This window comes from Coptis chinensis, chromosome 8 (genome assembly GCF_015680905.1).
Source record: "Coptis chinensis isolate HL-2020 chromosome 8, ASM1568090v1, whole genome shotgun sequence".
Taxonomy (NCBI): Eukaryota; Viridiplantae; Streptophyta; class Magnoliopsida; order Ranunculales; family Ranunculaceae; genus Coptis; species Coptis chinensis.
The window spans coordinates 90,147,559-90,163,793 of NC_141463.1; the positions used below are offsets into that span (position 1 = coordinate 90,147,559).

The 16,235-nt window shown below is 37.6% G+C and overlaps 2 protein-coding genes, 2 long non-coding RNA genes and 1 pseudogene across 7 annotated transcripts; 2 read left to right on the forward strand and 3 right to left on the reverse strand.

Moving 5' to 3' along the window:
- Nucleotides 1-100: 100 nt before the first annotated feature.
- On the forward strand, nt 101-874 carry LOC147484206 (protein FAR1-RELATED SEQUENCE 5-like). Its single transcript, XM_086579725.1, has one exon. It carries the CDS (start codon nt 101-103, stop codon nt 872-874), a length of 774 nt encoding a protein of 257 aa, XP_086435851.1.
- Nucleotides 875-4,606: 3,732 nt separating this feature from the next.
- LOC147484207 (uncharacterized) lies at nt 4,607-6,828 on the reverse strand. 3 transcript variants are annotated; one of them, XR_015204667.1, is made up of 8 exons: nt 6,702-6,828; nt 6,334-6,440; nt 6,098-6,251; nt 5,923-6,016; nt 5,743-5,838; nt 5,591-5,655; nt 5,419-5,481; nt 4,607-5,292 (listed from the first exon to the last, which is right to left on the reverse strand). It is a non-coding gene; the product is annotated as an uncharacterized LOC147484207 (long non-coding RNA). The 3 variants fall into 3 exon arrangements; XR_015204666.1 differs by having other exon boundaries at nt 6,334-6,446; XR_015204665.1 differs by lacking the exon at nt 6,702-6,828 and having other exon boundaries at nt 6,334-6,527.
- A 1,067-nt stretch (nt 6,829-7,895) lies between these two features.
- Nucleotides 7,896-9,320, reverse strand: LOC147484208 (uncharacterized). The gene is made up of 3 exons (XR_015205101.1): nt 9,192-9,320; nt 8,152-8,421; nt 7,896-7,979 (listed from the first exon to the last, which is right to left on the reverse strand). It is a non-coding gene; the product is annotated as an uncharacterized LOC147484208 (long non-coding RNA).
- A 1,121-nt stretch (nt 9,321-10,441) lies between these two features.
- Nucleotides 10,442-14,032, forward strand: LOC147484209 (protein ANTAGONIST OF LIKE HETEROCHROMATIN PROTEIN 1-like; annotated as a pseudogene). The gene is made up of 3 exons (XR_015205546.1): nt 10,442-10,456; nt 12,635-12,805; nt 12,919-14,032. The product of XR_015205546.1 is annotated as a protein ANTAGONIST OF LIKE HETEROCHROMATIN PROTEIN 1-like (transcript).
- LOC147484210 (calcium-binding protein CBP-like) lies at nt 13,995-15,657 on the reverse strand. Its single transcript, XM_086578113.1, has 5 exons — nt 15,106-15,657; nt 14,765-14,811; nt 14,479-14,654; nt 14,361-14,379; nt 13,995-14,236 (listed from the first exon to the last, which is right to left on the reverse strand). The coding sequence occupies exons 1-5, from the start codon at nt 15,557-15,559 to the stop codon at nt 14,132-14,134; spliced, it is 801 nt and encodes a 266-aa protein (XP_086434239.1). The 5' UTR covers nt 15,560-15,657; the 3' UTR covers nt 13,995-14,131.
- Nucleotides 15,658-16,235: the final 578 nt, after the last annotated feature.

Here is a 16,235-nt window from a genome sequence, read left to right on the forward strand (position 1 = left end):
AATGGTTAGGAAGGTTGTACAAGGAAAGAGATCGTTAGGTGCCTACATTAGTGAAAGACAACTTTTGGGCTGGAATGTCAACCACACAACGGCTTAGAGCATGAATGCCTTCTTTGATGGCTATGTTAATTCAAAAACTACTCTCACGCGGTTTGTTGGACAATATGAAAATGCTTTGAGAATTAAGGCGGAAAAAGAAAATCAAGCAGATTTTAATTCTTTTAAATCGAGGCTCCCTTGTATAAGTCCTTATGATATGGAGAAGCAATTTCAAAGTGCTTATACGATAGCAAAATTTCTAGAGTTCCAAGAAGAGTTGAGAGGAAAAATTTGTTGTGATTTATCTACGTGTAAGGAAGATGAAGAGTACGAAGTAAATGAAGATGTACCATTTGGAGCTAGCCTTCGCAGAGCCACATTTAAGGTTAGGTTTAATGGGGATCTCAAAGAAGTTGATTGTAATTGTCAGTTTTTTCAATTTAGGGGGATACTATGTAGGCATTCTATTATGGTTTTACTACACAAGAAGATTTACCAAGTACCAGATAAGTACATCTTACGAAGATGGAATAAAAATATCAAACGAAGACACACCAAAATTAAGATTAGTTATGACGAACGGTCTACCAAACCTGAATCACGTCGTTTTGATGAATTGTGTAATGCTTTTGAAGAGGTTGCGGATATGGTAGTAGATTGTGAAGACAGGTATAAGGAATTGATGGTGCATGTGCATACTTTAAAAGAGAAGTTTAGTCATGATAATGGTGCTTGTGGGAGCGCTAAGCCTGTTTCGAAGAAGAACACCGTTTCACCAGCATATGGAGATGGTCAAAATATTCTTACTCCTTTGGTCTGTTCGTGTGCAGGCTAGGACTATTTAAAAGGAAACAAACTAATCCCTCGAAAAAATTGTTCAGAGACTAAACAAAGGGAAAAAAAAATATGAAGACTTCACCTAGCAAGGAAAAATGCAAAGAAGGTAGTAGTGTTCACTTGTCCTGTTTAATTTCATAGTTCTCTTACTTTATAGATGATTTTTTTTTTTTTTCCCAAAACTAAGAACTTATTACTACTTTACTTTTTTTCTAGGATTTTCACTCATTAAATTTTGAGGAAGGGAGAAATATGCTTAATGCAAGCAATGCCCCTGATATGATCAACTGACAATATAAGAGAGCATAACCTCAAAGGTAAATCAACGATGGTTAATCTGTTTAGCTTCTTCATTGTGGGTCGCCACTTAAATATTTGAATTGACTTGTTTGGTTGCGGGGTTATGCAAATAACATTGGATTACTGAGAACCTATTTTTGAACAACCAAATACACTCCAAGAGTTTAATAATATTTGCAACACAATACAACCGCTGAGAAGGCTGCGAAGCTTTAACATGAAAAAACTCTGCTCAACCAAGTTTCACGAAAAGAATTAAGAAAACTATACAAAAAAAAGTATGTTTGTGTATATAGTATGTAGTAACTTCTTTCTTAAAGCATCATGTGAGTAGATGTTATTTTATGTTTTCCTAAGCTAATAATTGATTTCTGCTTTGTGATTTCTCATACATAATTTTTTCGTTTGTGTTCTAGAGTGTCTTTGTCAGATTTAAATGGCTCGATATATGACTCCAACTTATATAACATACAACAAAATTTTCAAAATATGGTATGCACTGTTGTTCTCTTCTTATCTAGTGTTTCGTATGTATTATTATTATTATTTTTTTATTGATCTAATGTTTGGAATAGGAGCAATGCAATCCTTTAGGTTCATTGATGCTCAACCAACCAAGATTTAGAGAATTTCATTCACTACTCATGGTTTGATAAACACACAAAAATCTTTTGTGTACTTATTTATTTTTAACTTTTTCATTTGTTCTAATTTCTTAATTGGCTCACTTATTTCAATTTTTTAACGTATCGGAAGCAGGGGCACTTCACACCTCAACAGCTAAGTGATCATGGCCATCTTGGATCTCACCACCTAGTTCGTCAGTTTGGTGCTTGTACACCACCATCTACGTTTAAAGACTCATCAAGGGAACCAAGACAGATTCGTTTAGCTATGGTGCAATAGTTTGAACCACTCTTGGTGTTATTTAGAAGGGCATATGTCTCTAAAGTTTTGAACCAGATGGATTGTAAATTGATTACTTGTTGGTTGATGGCAAATTGGTGTTTGTTTTGTGTTAGCTACTAGTGTTTATTTTGTGTTAGGCTGTTAGCTACTGGTGCAAAAGTCGAAGTTAATTTTGGTGTTATTTTGATGATTTCAGATCTCTCTCTCTAATCTTATTTAACTGTTTCAAGTTTTTTTTTTTTTTTGGGCTGTTAGTGGAAATCACGATGGGTGGAGGGAAAATTAAATTGGGAATGAAACGGAGTACTCATGAAGCATTAGCAGAGGGCTAAAAATTATTTAGGCTTTTGTTTTGTCGTTGGAAATCCTAGTCGCCAGAAATTTAGTCAAATTGGGATAACCCCGGCCAGTTAGTGTTGTTTGTTGGTAAAACTGTTGTTGCCTATAGTATTACTCAATATTTTCTCAACTGAATGAAGCCCCATAGATCTGGTTTTGTCATTAAAAACTAAGGAGGCACATACAACAAAGCAAAACCACTATTTTTTTCTTCCGCCTTCCTTGGCTTCAAAAATGAAACAGTTGATGATATGAGTAAATGAACTTTCATGAATTCCAAGTGTTTGGAATTTTATTCAAAAACGAAGCATTATAATTCTGCGAAGCAAGAATGCGCAGTGTTGCATAACCATTCAATAGTTCCGAGCAGGGAACGTTAGAAAAAGTCATCAACAAAATCACTAACCATTCTGCTTTCATTTTGAGCACCAACTATTTCCCAGTACATGTCATAAAATCATACATCAATAAATGATAACTCGTACGATTAGAAAATATACCAAATGCTTTTGTTAGGCTTTATTTAAAGGCTAAATCTATGGTGCGCAGGTCGTATGGTATGTTATCAAATCTGGGCCACTCATACCAAGGGGTGCGTGTGTATTGCATGGCAAAAGTACTGATCCAAAGGCCCACATTACTCAAGCACCATACATCTCAAAGACCAAGACATGCTCTTATTTAAATACATTTACATTAAAACACTGAAACCTGTTTTGCTTACATCTGATATCCATGATGTGATATGTGGTATGGCAGAATTCAAGATAGCAGACATTGAAAATTCTAAATTAATAGGGGAGTGTGGCGAAAGTGCCTTTGGTATATTAAGGGGCATTTGTTTTTGCCTATTATAAGATGTGGCCTAGTGATTTTGGACATTTTTTTAGTTTGTTTTTTGCATTCTACTAGAAATGTCTTATAAGAGGCTCCAATTCTATAAGTACCAAAATTGGATCTACTTCAATTCTATAAGTCTTATAACTTAAAAAATGACTCAAACACCCCCGTCCATATACCCCTAGTCTCATTTCTCTCTTCTCTTTTCATTATCTTCTTCTCCAAATAACTCTATTGCCCTAGTCACCACCGGCTATCACCACCACCACCAAACTATTAAAACCACCACCACCACTACTGTCATCCTCATCACCACCACCACTACCACCACCATCATTACCTCCACCACCACTACCACCGTACTATTAAGACTATCACCACCACCACCGTGCTATTAAAACCACCACCACTTCTACTACTACCACCACCACCATCATCACCACCGTACAATTAAGACCAATATCATCACTTCCACCACCACTACCACTGTACTATTAAGACTATCAACACCACCGCCACTGTGCTATTAAAATATCCACTCGCTTCTACTACTACTACTACCACCACCATCACCATTGTGCTATTAAAATCACCACCACTTCTACCACCACCATCACCACCACCACCACCACCACCACCGTGCTATTAAGACCAATATCATCACCTCTACTACCACTACCACCGTACTATTAAGACTATCACTACCACCGCCACCGTGCTATTAAGACATCCATCGCTTCTACTACTACTACTACTACCACCACCACCACCGTGCTATTAAAACCACCACCACTTCTACTACTACCACCACCACCATCACTACCACCGTGCTATTAAGACCAATATCATCATCACCACCACCACCACCACTATCATCGTACTATTAAGACTATCATCACCGCCGCCACCGTGCTATTAAGACATCCACCACTTCTACTACTACCACCACCACCACCATCGTGCTATTAAGACCAATATCATCACCTCTACTACTACTACCACCGTGCTATTAAGACTACTACCACCACCGCCAATTAAAGTAGTTTCTTAAAATCAATATTCTAATCATCAAAATTGATTTGAAATCGAAAATCAAACTATAGGTTTGTTTCAAATTTATCTATTCAAGTTAAATGTGATATAAAGTAGAGTTATATTTGTCAAATAACCATCTATAAGATGTCATGTATTTGTTTTTTCTATTTTTACAAATACTCGTAAGAGGAACTTAAAATGAAAAACAAACCATTTTATAAGACCCTTTTATAACTTAACCCAAAAAAACAAATATCCCAGTGTATTCGTAGATCAGTAGTAGCATAAACAAGTAAATACCAAGAAAGAAGAAAATAACTGTACAAACTATCGGACCCTTAGTTGTATCAAATTAAACTTTCTCACTCCAAAAATATCCAAATGAAGCAATAAACACCTTGTTCTTAAACGTGATGTATGTGGAAATGAAATTGAAATAAACTACATATGGTCTTGGCACTCTTACTGGAGGGAGAAAAAAAAACGTAGAGATACAAAATTTACAGATTTGGCATTTGATCCCAAACGGTTAGGGAATCCTTTGTTAAGCTTTCATTTGCAAGCGTATGAGCCAGAGAGTTTCCTTCCCTATGAATATCAGAATATGAGAGATCCGTCCTAAAACTAATCTAGACATAATGGACTGTATCTCGAAGAACATAAGGGTAACCCTCCAAGGTCCACTTGACGACAAGTTCAGATTCCCCTACAATCCACACTGGGCTGGAAGGAAGGGTGGAGAGTAACTTCAATCCATTCCAAAGAGCCAGAACTTCTGAATCTACTGATGGCACTTCTCCGGCGGATCTAGCATAAGGCTTTTTTTTTAAGATCCAGCATAAGGCTTAATGACAGGTCCATCACTATTTGAAATTGTACCACCAAAACCAGCAACTCGTCTGTTTCCCATACAAACCTCTTTACTACTTCCAACGAAGTTGAGCTTGAACCATCCTGAGGCCACGAATCTGATGGTCCACCAACATGATTAACCTAAACCAAAAAATAAAATAAGAGTATCAAGCCAAATTTTACCTAAACCTACTTCTAACCCTGTGAATAAGAGTAACAATCCAATTTTTACATTTTTTTTTATACAAATAATGGCAAAACTCTAACCTGAGTAAGATCTAAATGGCTTGTTTGAGAACGTTGGAGGCTTGAAGATCCAACTGTCACATCCTGTCAAATTAATTAAAGTGCACTGAATTATACATACCAAACAGAGCATGCCTCCTGCAACAATTACATTAATAAAAAATAACATACCAAGTTCTTACCACATGCCTACCTGATTAAGATCAAATTTTTTTTTGGTTCAGAAGCCTTGATGCATGAAAGGCCATCAAAAGGTTCCTGTAAATGACGCAAAATCACTCTTTGCAAAATTATTCACTTATACTCACACCAAACAGAACACAAAGATTGTTCAATAAAACTAACCCCAAAAGCTGCAGTTTCAGATGAGTGATACTGGTCGTTCAGATCACTTGAGGGACCAGGAGGGCAGCATATACACAAATGTCTGCGGACATGTTCCTACAGTAGGAAGTTTTTTAAACCATGTCAAGTAAACTCACAAGTTAATCACCGTATAGAACAAGAACAATTAGATCAACTTACAATAGTCTATGACTTTGAGTCTCTTGACCACCCACGTCTCCCGCATGGCAAAGATCATGCGGTTCTTAGGTCAAACCAAATTAACATTCATCCACTGGGAAAAATAGATCTATGAATAGTAATATAAAGATTTGCATTTTATGAAGATTATCGTCAGATGTATATGAAAAGATACCTGGCGACTATTGAGGTATCTGGGGCGCAAGCACTTCATATGTGGGAAATTGGGCATCAAAAAGGTTCAAGGTGAAGTGAGGTTTCCACGCAACTCTAGCAAAGTAGTCAACCCTTAAAATTCACTTATCACTACACACGGTTGGATTTGTAAACTGACAACACAAAAATCATGTTACTGGAATGGGATGGATATTAAAACCTTAGACTGGGCTACTCCATGATGAAGATTGTTACCTGCTTCCATCTCAAGAATCCAATAGTCGCTGTCTTCCTAGTTAACCTTGGGAAGTCGCATGGCAAAAAGATGCTCAAGTCATACTTCTCAAGGTCTTTTAAAGGCTCTACCTCTAACCCCAATACATGTTACAGAACACAAAAGAAGTTGGAGCAATGTGATATCAGTGCTGATGACAGATTTGAGGAAAGTAGAGGCATCAAATATTCAATTTGGTTTAAAAGCATTCAACAAACCTACCAGAAAGGAATAATTTAGATTATAGAGTAGCAGATTTCTTTAACTAATCAAAGATAGCTAATTGGTTTATGATGATGGTGAATGTTATCAATTTAAGTAAGCTGTGCAAGGGAGTAAAGGGAAGTACCTGAAGAAGAGTGAATAAGATGACCAGGATAAGAGAGCCGACGCTAAGGCCTTTCTTCATTGTATCTGAATGAGATTGACGATGCTTCTGGGAATATGAGCTATCTTGTGTCAGTCCTCTCCTGTATCCTTTGACATTGAAATTTCAAGGCATGACACCAACTTACCCTCAGTTCTCATAGTGCGGGAGGAACTGAATCCATTCTGGTGAAGCAAGGCAAATCTGGAAATCACAGATTTGAAGAACTTGAAGGGAAGTGAAGTTTTGCAGCCATTCCGCAAAGTTATGAAAGCTATTATAATTAGAAACTTTAAGGCAGTAAGGCCGTGATTTCTTCTGGCAGTGACAGGTTTGAGGACAGATAAAGCAAAAGTGATGTAAGTAATGGGAGGTTGCCCAATCCATTCGGCCAGCTCATCAAACTTCTACAATTATGGATCTCCAACCTTTCTAGTGTGGTGGGAAATGAGATTCTTTCTGGAAAAGCTTGCAACAGACCTTGACAATTCTTGATGACAAATTTCTTCAAGGCTGTGACAAACTGTAGCCCTGCAGTTATTGATGCCATATTAGGGATGCTTTCAATCATGAGGGTAAGAAGTGAAGTAAGACCATCCATATTGTCCTCCGAAATATGCAACTTTTTACAGCCTGCAAGATCTAGGTTTTGAAGTGCTGTTGGTTAAAGTAGATTAGTCTGATAGAATGTACAACGATGTTACACTCTCTCAGGCCCATTTCGAAATTTAACCAACTAGTGTGTGATTGCCAAGAATAATGACAACCATGATGACATACGCATTCCAGAGTTCGGACCTCCTTGTAGCTGTGTTACATAGGCAACTGAAACCACGTACACCAACATTCACACTCAAAACTTGAAACAATATCATCAGGAAGAAATATGTCTCTATGCTTCAGCTCAAACCTGTAACCATTTTCAGAGGGACGGTATATTATAAATAGGAGTTGAGGTTCTGAAATAGGAACACAGAGGATACATGTTTAGCCACTCTAGAACGAAGTTAATTACCTTTTCGATCTTCAGAATGTAATAACCTTTGTTCTAATTTCCATCATACAATGCATAGGAAGCAACAAACTTGGAATATAATTTAGAGATATTGCACGCTTCTTTTTAGAAAATTGATTAAATGGTAATATTTCCATATTACAAAAAAAAGACAGAACTGTCTCAAAGTGATATCATCCTTCAGACTGTCAGATTGAATTTCTTTTGATGCCTCACATAGCCAAGTTAGGTCCCACTCGTGCAACCTATCACAGGAAAATAGAATAGAAATAAAAAGTTTGTTTTTTCGTAACCCAAATGATGAGGATACAACAATTACTGGTGATGGTTTTAACAAAAAAGATGGGCCAGTTCCAGTACTGAAATTCAAAGATAATAACCACTTATAACATAGTACTCTGGATTAAAGATTATTACCAGCTCTAAAATCTCAAAAATTGCAATAGTAACTGTCATCTTCAGCTGCTACAGATACTGAAATAGCAAAATATGCTCCAGACATACTTCTGATGATCTTTCAATTGCTCTAACCAAAAGTGAGGCACTCTTGTGATTTGTGAGAATGACCTTTTTATTGCATCCATAAAACACATTACAGACTATGACTAACTGGAACAAGTTGAGGATATACGACGGACCAAATGAACTAAGAGCCTCTACTAATCAATCCATAGAACATCGAACAACCTACCAGAAAAGAATAAAATAGAAATCAGAATATATTATATTCAAGGAAAAATGACGGAGCAACAAACATTTTGTATTCAGATAACGCCATATTAGAAAAGTTCACTTTCGGGAGGAGGGAGAGAAAGCAAGGTCAATTTGTAGTGTCGGAAGAGGATTAAAAGTAACTTCAAGTAGATTGTGAAAAAGATTGGTATAACACCCTGAAGAAGAAAAATGTGTTCACAAGGATAACACAGGCACACTTTGTGGCTGCAATTCATTGTGTGCTTATTCAATCGAGCTCAATTTTAGGACCGAGATATCTGGTGCCACTCCTCTCCTGTGTCTTTGAGCCATAGATATGTCAATTTAACAAACAGATATAAAAATAGTTCGTTCAGAGGAGAATCACTGCATTCTTTTCTAGCAAGCACACATCTAGGAAACCAAAAACTTGTAGCAAAAGTAAAGTTTACTAGCGAGTCAGGCAAAGTAGATTAACCCTTCAAGCCTCTTATGGAAAGACTCTGCAAGGGTGCAAGATGTTGCACTTCTTCTGGAGGAAAAGGCAGGCTTGAGGAAGAAGAAACACTTTAGACCTTGAGTCATAAGAGGTCTCCCCACAACATTTGGTGTACTTGTTGAACCCTCCCAATCCCCAATAACGAATTATCATACATCATAGTGTGGTGGGGTTTGACATCTTGTAATGGAAAACATGTGGATAAGGACAGCACAACAGATATTATCAATTTAAGTTGGTTGTGGATGGAAGTGGGAGGACATACCTGAAGAATGACTATGCTGACGATGTCTAGAGAGCGGACATTGAAGATTTTTTTTATTGTATCCGAATGTCATTGACCTCGACTTGTGGTATGTGAGCTTATCTTGTGCCAGTCCTCTCCTGTATCTTTTGACATCGAAGTTGTCAAGGCATCACAGAAGTAGATCTGCAGTACTCGAAGTGCAGTGAGGCAATGGATCCAATCTAACGCACAGCAAATCTGGAAAATTATAGATTTGCAAGAAACGAAGGGAAGTGAAGCTTTTCAGCCATTCCGGCAAAGTCTTCAAACCGTCCCAGCCTCCGATCGTTAGATCTTTTAAAGCAGTAAGGTGTCGCATTTCTTCTGGCAGAGACTGCAAGTTTCTGGAACAAGTAATCCAAAGATCCACAAGTGATGTGAGGTTTCCCAACCCATTCGGCCAGCTCATCAAACTGAAACAATTACCAATCCACAATTTCTCTAGTGTGGTGGGCAACGAGATTCCTTCTGGGAAAGCATGCAACAAACTCTCACAATCAATGATGCTAAACTCCTTTAATGCGGTGGCATTCTGTAGTCCCTTGGGTATTGATACCAAATTAGGGATCTTTTCAATCTCGAGAGTACGAAGTGAAGTGAGACCATCCATGTCGTCCTCCAGAATATGCATCTTTTCACAACGGGCAAGATGCAGGTTTTGAAGTGCAGTGAGGTACCTCATACCAGACAAAGAAGCCAAGCTTTCACAATCTGAAATCTTCAGAGACACAAGGGAGGTTAAACCCCTTAAACCTTGTTCTGGCAAACTTGCCATTCTGGGGCAAAATTTAATATTCAAAGTTTCAAGAGAAGCCAAGTTCTGTAACCCATCTTCCGACAAAGACAAAAGGTCATCGCAGGAAGAAATATCCAAATATTTCAGATTGGCAAGAGAAGCAAGAATTGGGTAAGGAGGAGGTTGGTGCGTTCTTTTCGATTCACTTTGAGCAATGACAGCATCAGCTTCTCACTACATTTTTTTTATTATCAATTTTCAAGTGATGAAGCATTGGCATTGTACTTTAATTTGGGGCAATTGCGAACAGACAACACAACAACGCTATGAAGGGACACTTCTTCTTCTTCTTCTTTTACCCAACTCTCGAGGTTAGGTTAGCAAAAAGGTAAATTTCTTCCAGTGATGGGAACCATTCTCTTTGTCTTCACCACGCTACCACCTTCAATGAACTGGAGAGCATCCAATTTCTCCAGATGTACTTCCTTAAGAGATGGGAGTTGACCAAGTACTGGGAGATTTTGACAATTTCTACATTGTACAAGACCAATGATGACTAAATTTGGGGAGCAATGGATCCGTCATCCACCGTGGGAACCTGTTATCTCTGTAACCTTGTATGAACAACGCTTTAAGATTTCGATGTGGCTCGAGGTTTCCCAGCACACATCAAAAATCAATTTTCACTCTGTTAACACCTTCGTCATTCCATTCTAAATATAACGTTTCAAGGTTGTGCTTACCCTTTAGATTCGCTTCCACGCAATCTCTAGCACTGCTCACATTTTCAAGATTGGAAATCCTCAGAGAGCCTTTGAGATGTATTAGTCCATTCAACTCATTCAATTTGCATCCAATCCCCTTCCCCACAAAAAATCTTCTAACGTCCGAATAGAAGTTAAATGACTAAGGCCAGATGGCATGTATGTTAACACAGGTGTCCTTATGGGTATAAATGTGCTCGAGGTGTTATCCGATCAAGTTGGTCGGGTTCGGGTCGGATTCAAATATAAGATTTTTCGGATTCGGTTCGGGTTCATATATTGTCAAACTTTTGGATTCGGATATAGTCATATCCGAACCGACCCGATCCGTCCTCTGCCCTAATCACACACAAGCTCGACCTAACCACGATTTGGTGTGGTAGTCCCCTCCCAACACAAAAACATTTGTACTCAAAGTGCACTCTTAGACTAAAGATAGTCTAGATATACGACAAAGTTAGTAGTTGCTTACTAATGTGGGACTATCACAAAAAATACGGCGAAGCCCCCTCGTCTCTAATTGGGGTGGGGTGTGCATAAAACCGACCAAGCCGACAAATAAAACCGGTGAACCAAACCAAACCGTAGGGCCAGTCGGATTATGTTTATTAGTCGGTTCGATTGGGTCAAGATATATGAAACCGATTGGATTGGTTCGGTTGTCGGTTTAGTTTTAAACCCAACTCGAACCGACCATATATATATAATATATACTAAAATATACATATTTAATTGATTTAATTTTAAAATATGTTAAAACGGTCGATTTGGGTCGGATTAATATCGGTTAAATTGTAACATAGTCGGTTCGGTTCAGTATATTGGTTGGTTGAAAATTAATTGGTTCGGTTAGTATAACCCAGCCGAGTTTGGTTTGGTTCAGGAAAAAAACATAAAACCGATAGGGTCGGATTCGGTGGTCGGTTTTAAGGGTGATAATTTGGCCCTCAACCCCACCACCACACACACACCACACACACACACACACACACACACACACACACTCAAAATTGCATGTTTATGCCCTTTAAAAGTTGGCTCCTCATATTTGAGGGCCGCCGCTCCTCTTGCTTATAAGGGGCTGGCCTGGGGCCTAAGCATGAGCCCGACCCTCATTAACCCTCACTAGCCCTCACTTGACCCTTATATGTTTTTTGTTATTTTACATTATATTATGTATTATACTATTTGTATAAAAAAAAATCACTAAATTATATTTATGCATGTTTTCTTGTTATTTTATATTATATTTATGTATTTACGGCCCTCATCGTTATCTAAGTTGTATTAAAAAAATCACTAAATTAGTTTTCAATGGGGATAGATTATAATATAACATAACATATCGCGTTTTTGTAAGGCTGGGCTATCGAGGATATCCCCATAGGGACGAGTGATATGCCGATACCGTTGGATCTCGGATTCAACGGTTCAAAAAATCAAAACAAAAAGGAAGAGAGAGAAGGTGAATTTGTTTTTATTTTCGGACCATTGGATCTCGGATCCAACGGTATCGGATGTCGTCCCTATGAGGATATCTAGGGTTTAACTACATTTTGTAATTGATTGAATGATAGTATATAAGTCATATATAAAAGCAAATCCAACCTAACAACATAGTTAAGTATGAAAAATATAGATATTTTAAGAATATCATTTTTCAACTATTTTTTTTCTTTTAAAAGCATAAGAATTAGTTTTGTATATTTAGTTAAAATTGATATACATAATCAAAAATATGATACAAATAAATAAATAAATCATCAAAAAGAAAAATAAACTTGTAAAATATAATTAGCCGGCCGGCCCGATCTGGCTCTCAAAAATGAAAGTCGAGGGGTTAATGGCTTGAGTTTCCATGCTTGACTTCTTTCAACCCTGCCCTCAATCATGAGGGGCTTTTATCACCCTAGTCAGTTTAGTCCCAAACCCGACCCGAACCGACCAAGACGAGATTTCTTGATATCGTCACTGGCTGGCCTTGCGGAATGACTTTTTATCGGTTATTGAAATGATCTGGATTCTACAAAATTTGTGGAAACGTTGATCGCTTAAGTGGGAATGTCAGAACTTTATCTGAGGAAGTCGATCGAGTTTAGAGAATACAATGTTTGGTGGAATGGGTGGGACAACATATTTTCAGTTTCCCTGGCTCATTACTCCTTGCGGAAATAAGAGTTTGACAGGTCCAATATGGTGATTTCAGTGCAAAGCACAAGCTAACGAGTTCACTTGCATGAAAGGCATTGTCCCAATTTTTGAAGAATACTTCACAAGGAAATGCCGAGACCTGACAGATAAGTGGAAACTGCCCAGTATAATCTTGATGTGCTGCTTAATTACTCCACAATATTATATTACTTTGGACGTACAGCACTGGTGATCTTCTGCAAGCAGATGTCCCTTTTGATCATCATAATTCCAACTATGCAGAAGAAAACTGTCGGCTTAATTATGACATAAAACATACTGTGAATTGCCAAAACTTCCATCTATGCTTGCTAAGATGGCTGTGTCCCAATCTGAACTCTGGCAACTAAGAAAGTTCAGTTCCTTGACTGATAGATACCGGATTAATAACATATTTCTTTTTTTGCACGCAAGTGAAGAATTGTATTACGAATAAAAGAATGTGTTACAGAGAGAGAGAGTGAGATTACATTGCATCTGACTTTGTGAACTAGCTTAGCCCTTTGCGCAATATATGGCTTAAGCATCAACAAGCTAGCAATGGTTTATTGCTGTTTCCATAATCCATCACCTGTGAACTAGCCCTTTTGCGCAAAACATGCACCTTCTTTTCCCACTAATAACCGTACCTCCTGTGAGGCTGTGAATGCTAAATTATGTGTCAGGACTCAGGAGAAGGTATTGTAAGCAATATAATCCAGATGTCCTTCTCAGGATCATAGATCTCAATTTTGAGCAGGTATATACTTTTGGAAGTTGGGGAAACCTCCAACTCCAATATACACAACGTGTGAACATTGCACAACAACGAGCATTGCACAACGCAGTTTAAGACAAGGTGATCCCATCTCGCCTTTTATGTTTAATATAGTCACGGAAGGTCTAAGCAAGATGGTGATGGATCTAGGCTTGGTAAGAGGCTTTCGACCTCCGGCCTGATATTGTTATTCTGCAGTTTGCAGATGACCACCTAGTTAACCAATGTATCATTTCTCCATTTCCAGTTAACAAGACCCTTCCTGTGTGTTTTGTTCAGCACTATATATGTGTATTAAATAATTAATAACACAACTATGTAAATACCCCATATAATTACACAACTATGAAAGTAATATTATTATCAAAGGGACATGAAGCAGTACATGGCTTTAGAAAAGCCACATAATTACATCATTTGCAGCCAACTTATTTCATAACACTCGCTTGTGCGTAGGCTATGTAATTGAGCTTTACGCTACAATTAGGGGCAGAACTGTAGACATGAATTCCTCATAAGTAAAACTTGCTGATCCATAGGAAATTTGCTCCTTTTCCTTGAATTTATCAGTGAGTCCCTACATCAACATGGAGAAGGAAAATAAAATTAATACAACTAAAAGGAGATATTACTGGAAAATTAAAATTAAGCTAGAGATAATGTCACAAATACTTAATTAAATAAATCAAGAGAATGTTTACCTTAACAGTGAGACAACACCTGTGTTCCAAAAGCCAAAAATAAATTAAAATGGTTGTGATAAAAAATATACAAAACAATATCAAGTTATAAGCTACATAAAAATAAACAAAAACGTACTCGATGAAACCATCAAATCCAACTCCCATACTGTTACCGCCATTTTTGTCAAACTTGACGATGAGCAAATTCAAAATGCGTTCAGTAACTGGATATCCAAGGTTGCGAAGTGCTTCTCGTAATTCTGATAAATCGATTTTTCCATTTCGGTCCCGATCAAAGTTTTGGAATATACCCTGAAAATAGAAGTTACTGTGTTCAGTACTTCAGTGTAAAAGTTACGAAGTGTACTACTACTTACTAGTATTATATTGAGTGCCAAAATCAGTTGAACATATCGTCGTACCTTCCAGCGCTGGAGACCATGATACACCGCTACGAATTCCTTGGGTCCTGTAGTTTTACGAATTATCAGACATCATAGCATTGAAATTATATGGTGCTCGCACTGAAATTATGTGTTTATGCGCGCGCAAATAACCTTTAGAGCTAGGTAAGTTGGTTTCATATATAGGTACATATATCATATATGTACGTGTTTGGCTGCAGGACGTGTCAGGTAACTTTCATTTCACCTGTGTATAGCTTGTCCTCTCAAAGAGCATGTATGAAAATCAATGTATAAAAATCATACATAGAAAATTTATCCTAGAAAAGAAAATATATGATTATCAAGTAAGAATTTACCAATGATTCTGGTGTTTGTCCCGGTAAAAGCATACATGAGGAGACGTACAGTCCTGATGCTGAAGGTAGAACTGTAAGAAGAGAGAGCTGATTTCAACTCTTTGTCATCGATGAATCCATTTCCATCTTGGTCTGCCTTCTGAAATAACGCTGCCGCTTTTGGGTCTGTCCCTGGAGGGAATGAAGATGGTAATAAATCGTCAATTAGGCTCCCATTGCGCCCATTGGCGTACGAGGTTATGGCCCCCATACGGTTTGCTTGGTACTTATTGTTGTTTGAGTAGTACTGCTTCTCATTATTATTGTTGGTTGAGTAGTACTGCTTCTCATAGGACATAGGTTGGTATGGTGGTGGACTTGGGCTTCTTGGTGGTGAGCCCGGGGAACCATAGGAGACGGTTGTTGACTGTTGCCAATAACCATATTTGCCTGCTGAGGCTGGGAACAGCTCCATAATTTCCTCAAAGGGAGAGAGAAGCAGAGAGTGTACTTTGCTTTGGTTGTTTAAGACCTTGTTTTGCCTTGTGAGATGAAACTAAACTAAGACGGCCTTTTATAGGGATAGGTTCGTGTTCTGGTGCTCAATTAATAAGTCAGTTTCGAAAGCCACGCATGAGTTCAAAAGCAGCTTATCTCTTGTAGTTTACTCTAGGAATCAATTTTATGATCCTAGAGCAGTAATGAAACTCAGATAATTTGAACAATTCAGCTGGAAACTATTTACCAAGTCCAAAAATCACATGCGTGTTGATGACTAAGACGTATTAACAATTCAGCTGGAAACTATTTACGAAGTCCAAAAAACTAATACTAAATACTGATGTTTGTATATCTTTGTTTGTTTGTTTTTTTTTTTGGTTCTAAGTTAGCAATATATTAATATGAAATTATAATGTATGCATGAGATTTACGTTGAAATGTTTTTATCTTCTAAGGATTATTTGGAAGAACCAACATTATACAAAGAGCGAAAGAAGTATTCTTTTTCGTATAATATAACATATTCTCATACAACACATATAACATATATAATATAAATAAAATTATATCAGAAATGCCCCTTTGACTGGTCATTGTTACTTTTTGTTGATAAGAAGGATACGAATATATTCACGGTTATCATCTCATCA

Coding starts and splice junctions, on each gene's coding strand:
- LOC147484206 (XM_086579725.1), top strand. CDS start 101: ATGAATGCCTTCTTTGATGGCTATGTTAATTCAAAAACTACTCTCACG.
- LOC147484210 (XM_086578113.1), bottom strand. CDS start 15,559: ATGGAGCTGTTCCCAGCCTCAGCAGGCAAATATGGTTATTGGCAACAG. Junction 14,812..15,105: donor GACAAACACCAGAATCATTG/GTAAATTCTTAC, acceptor GTAAAACTACAG/GACCCAAGGAATTCGTAGCG. Junction 14,655..14,764: donor ATGGTCTCCAGCGCTGGAAG/GTACGACGATAT, acceptor TTCTATTTTCAG/GGTATATTCCAAAACTTTGA.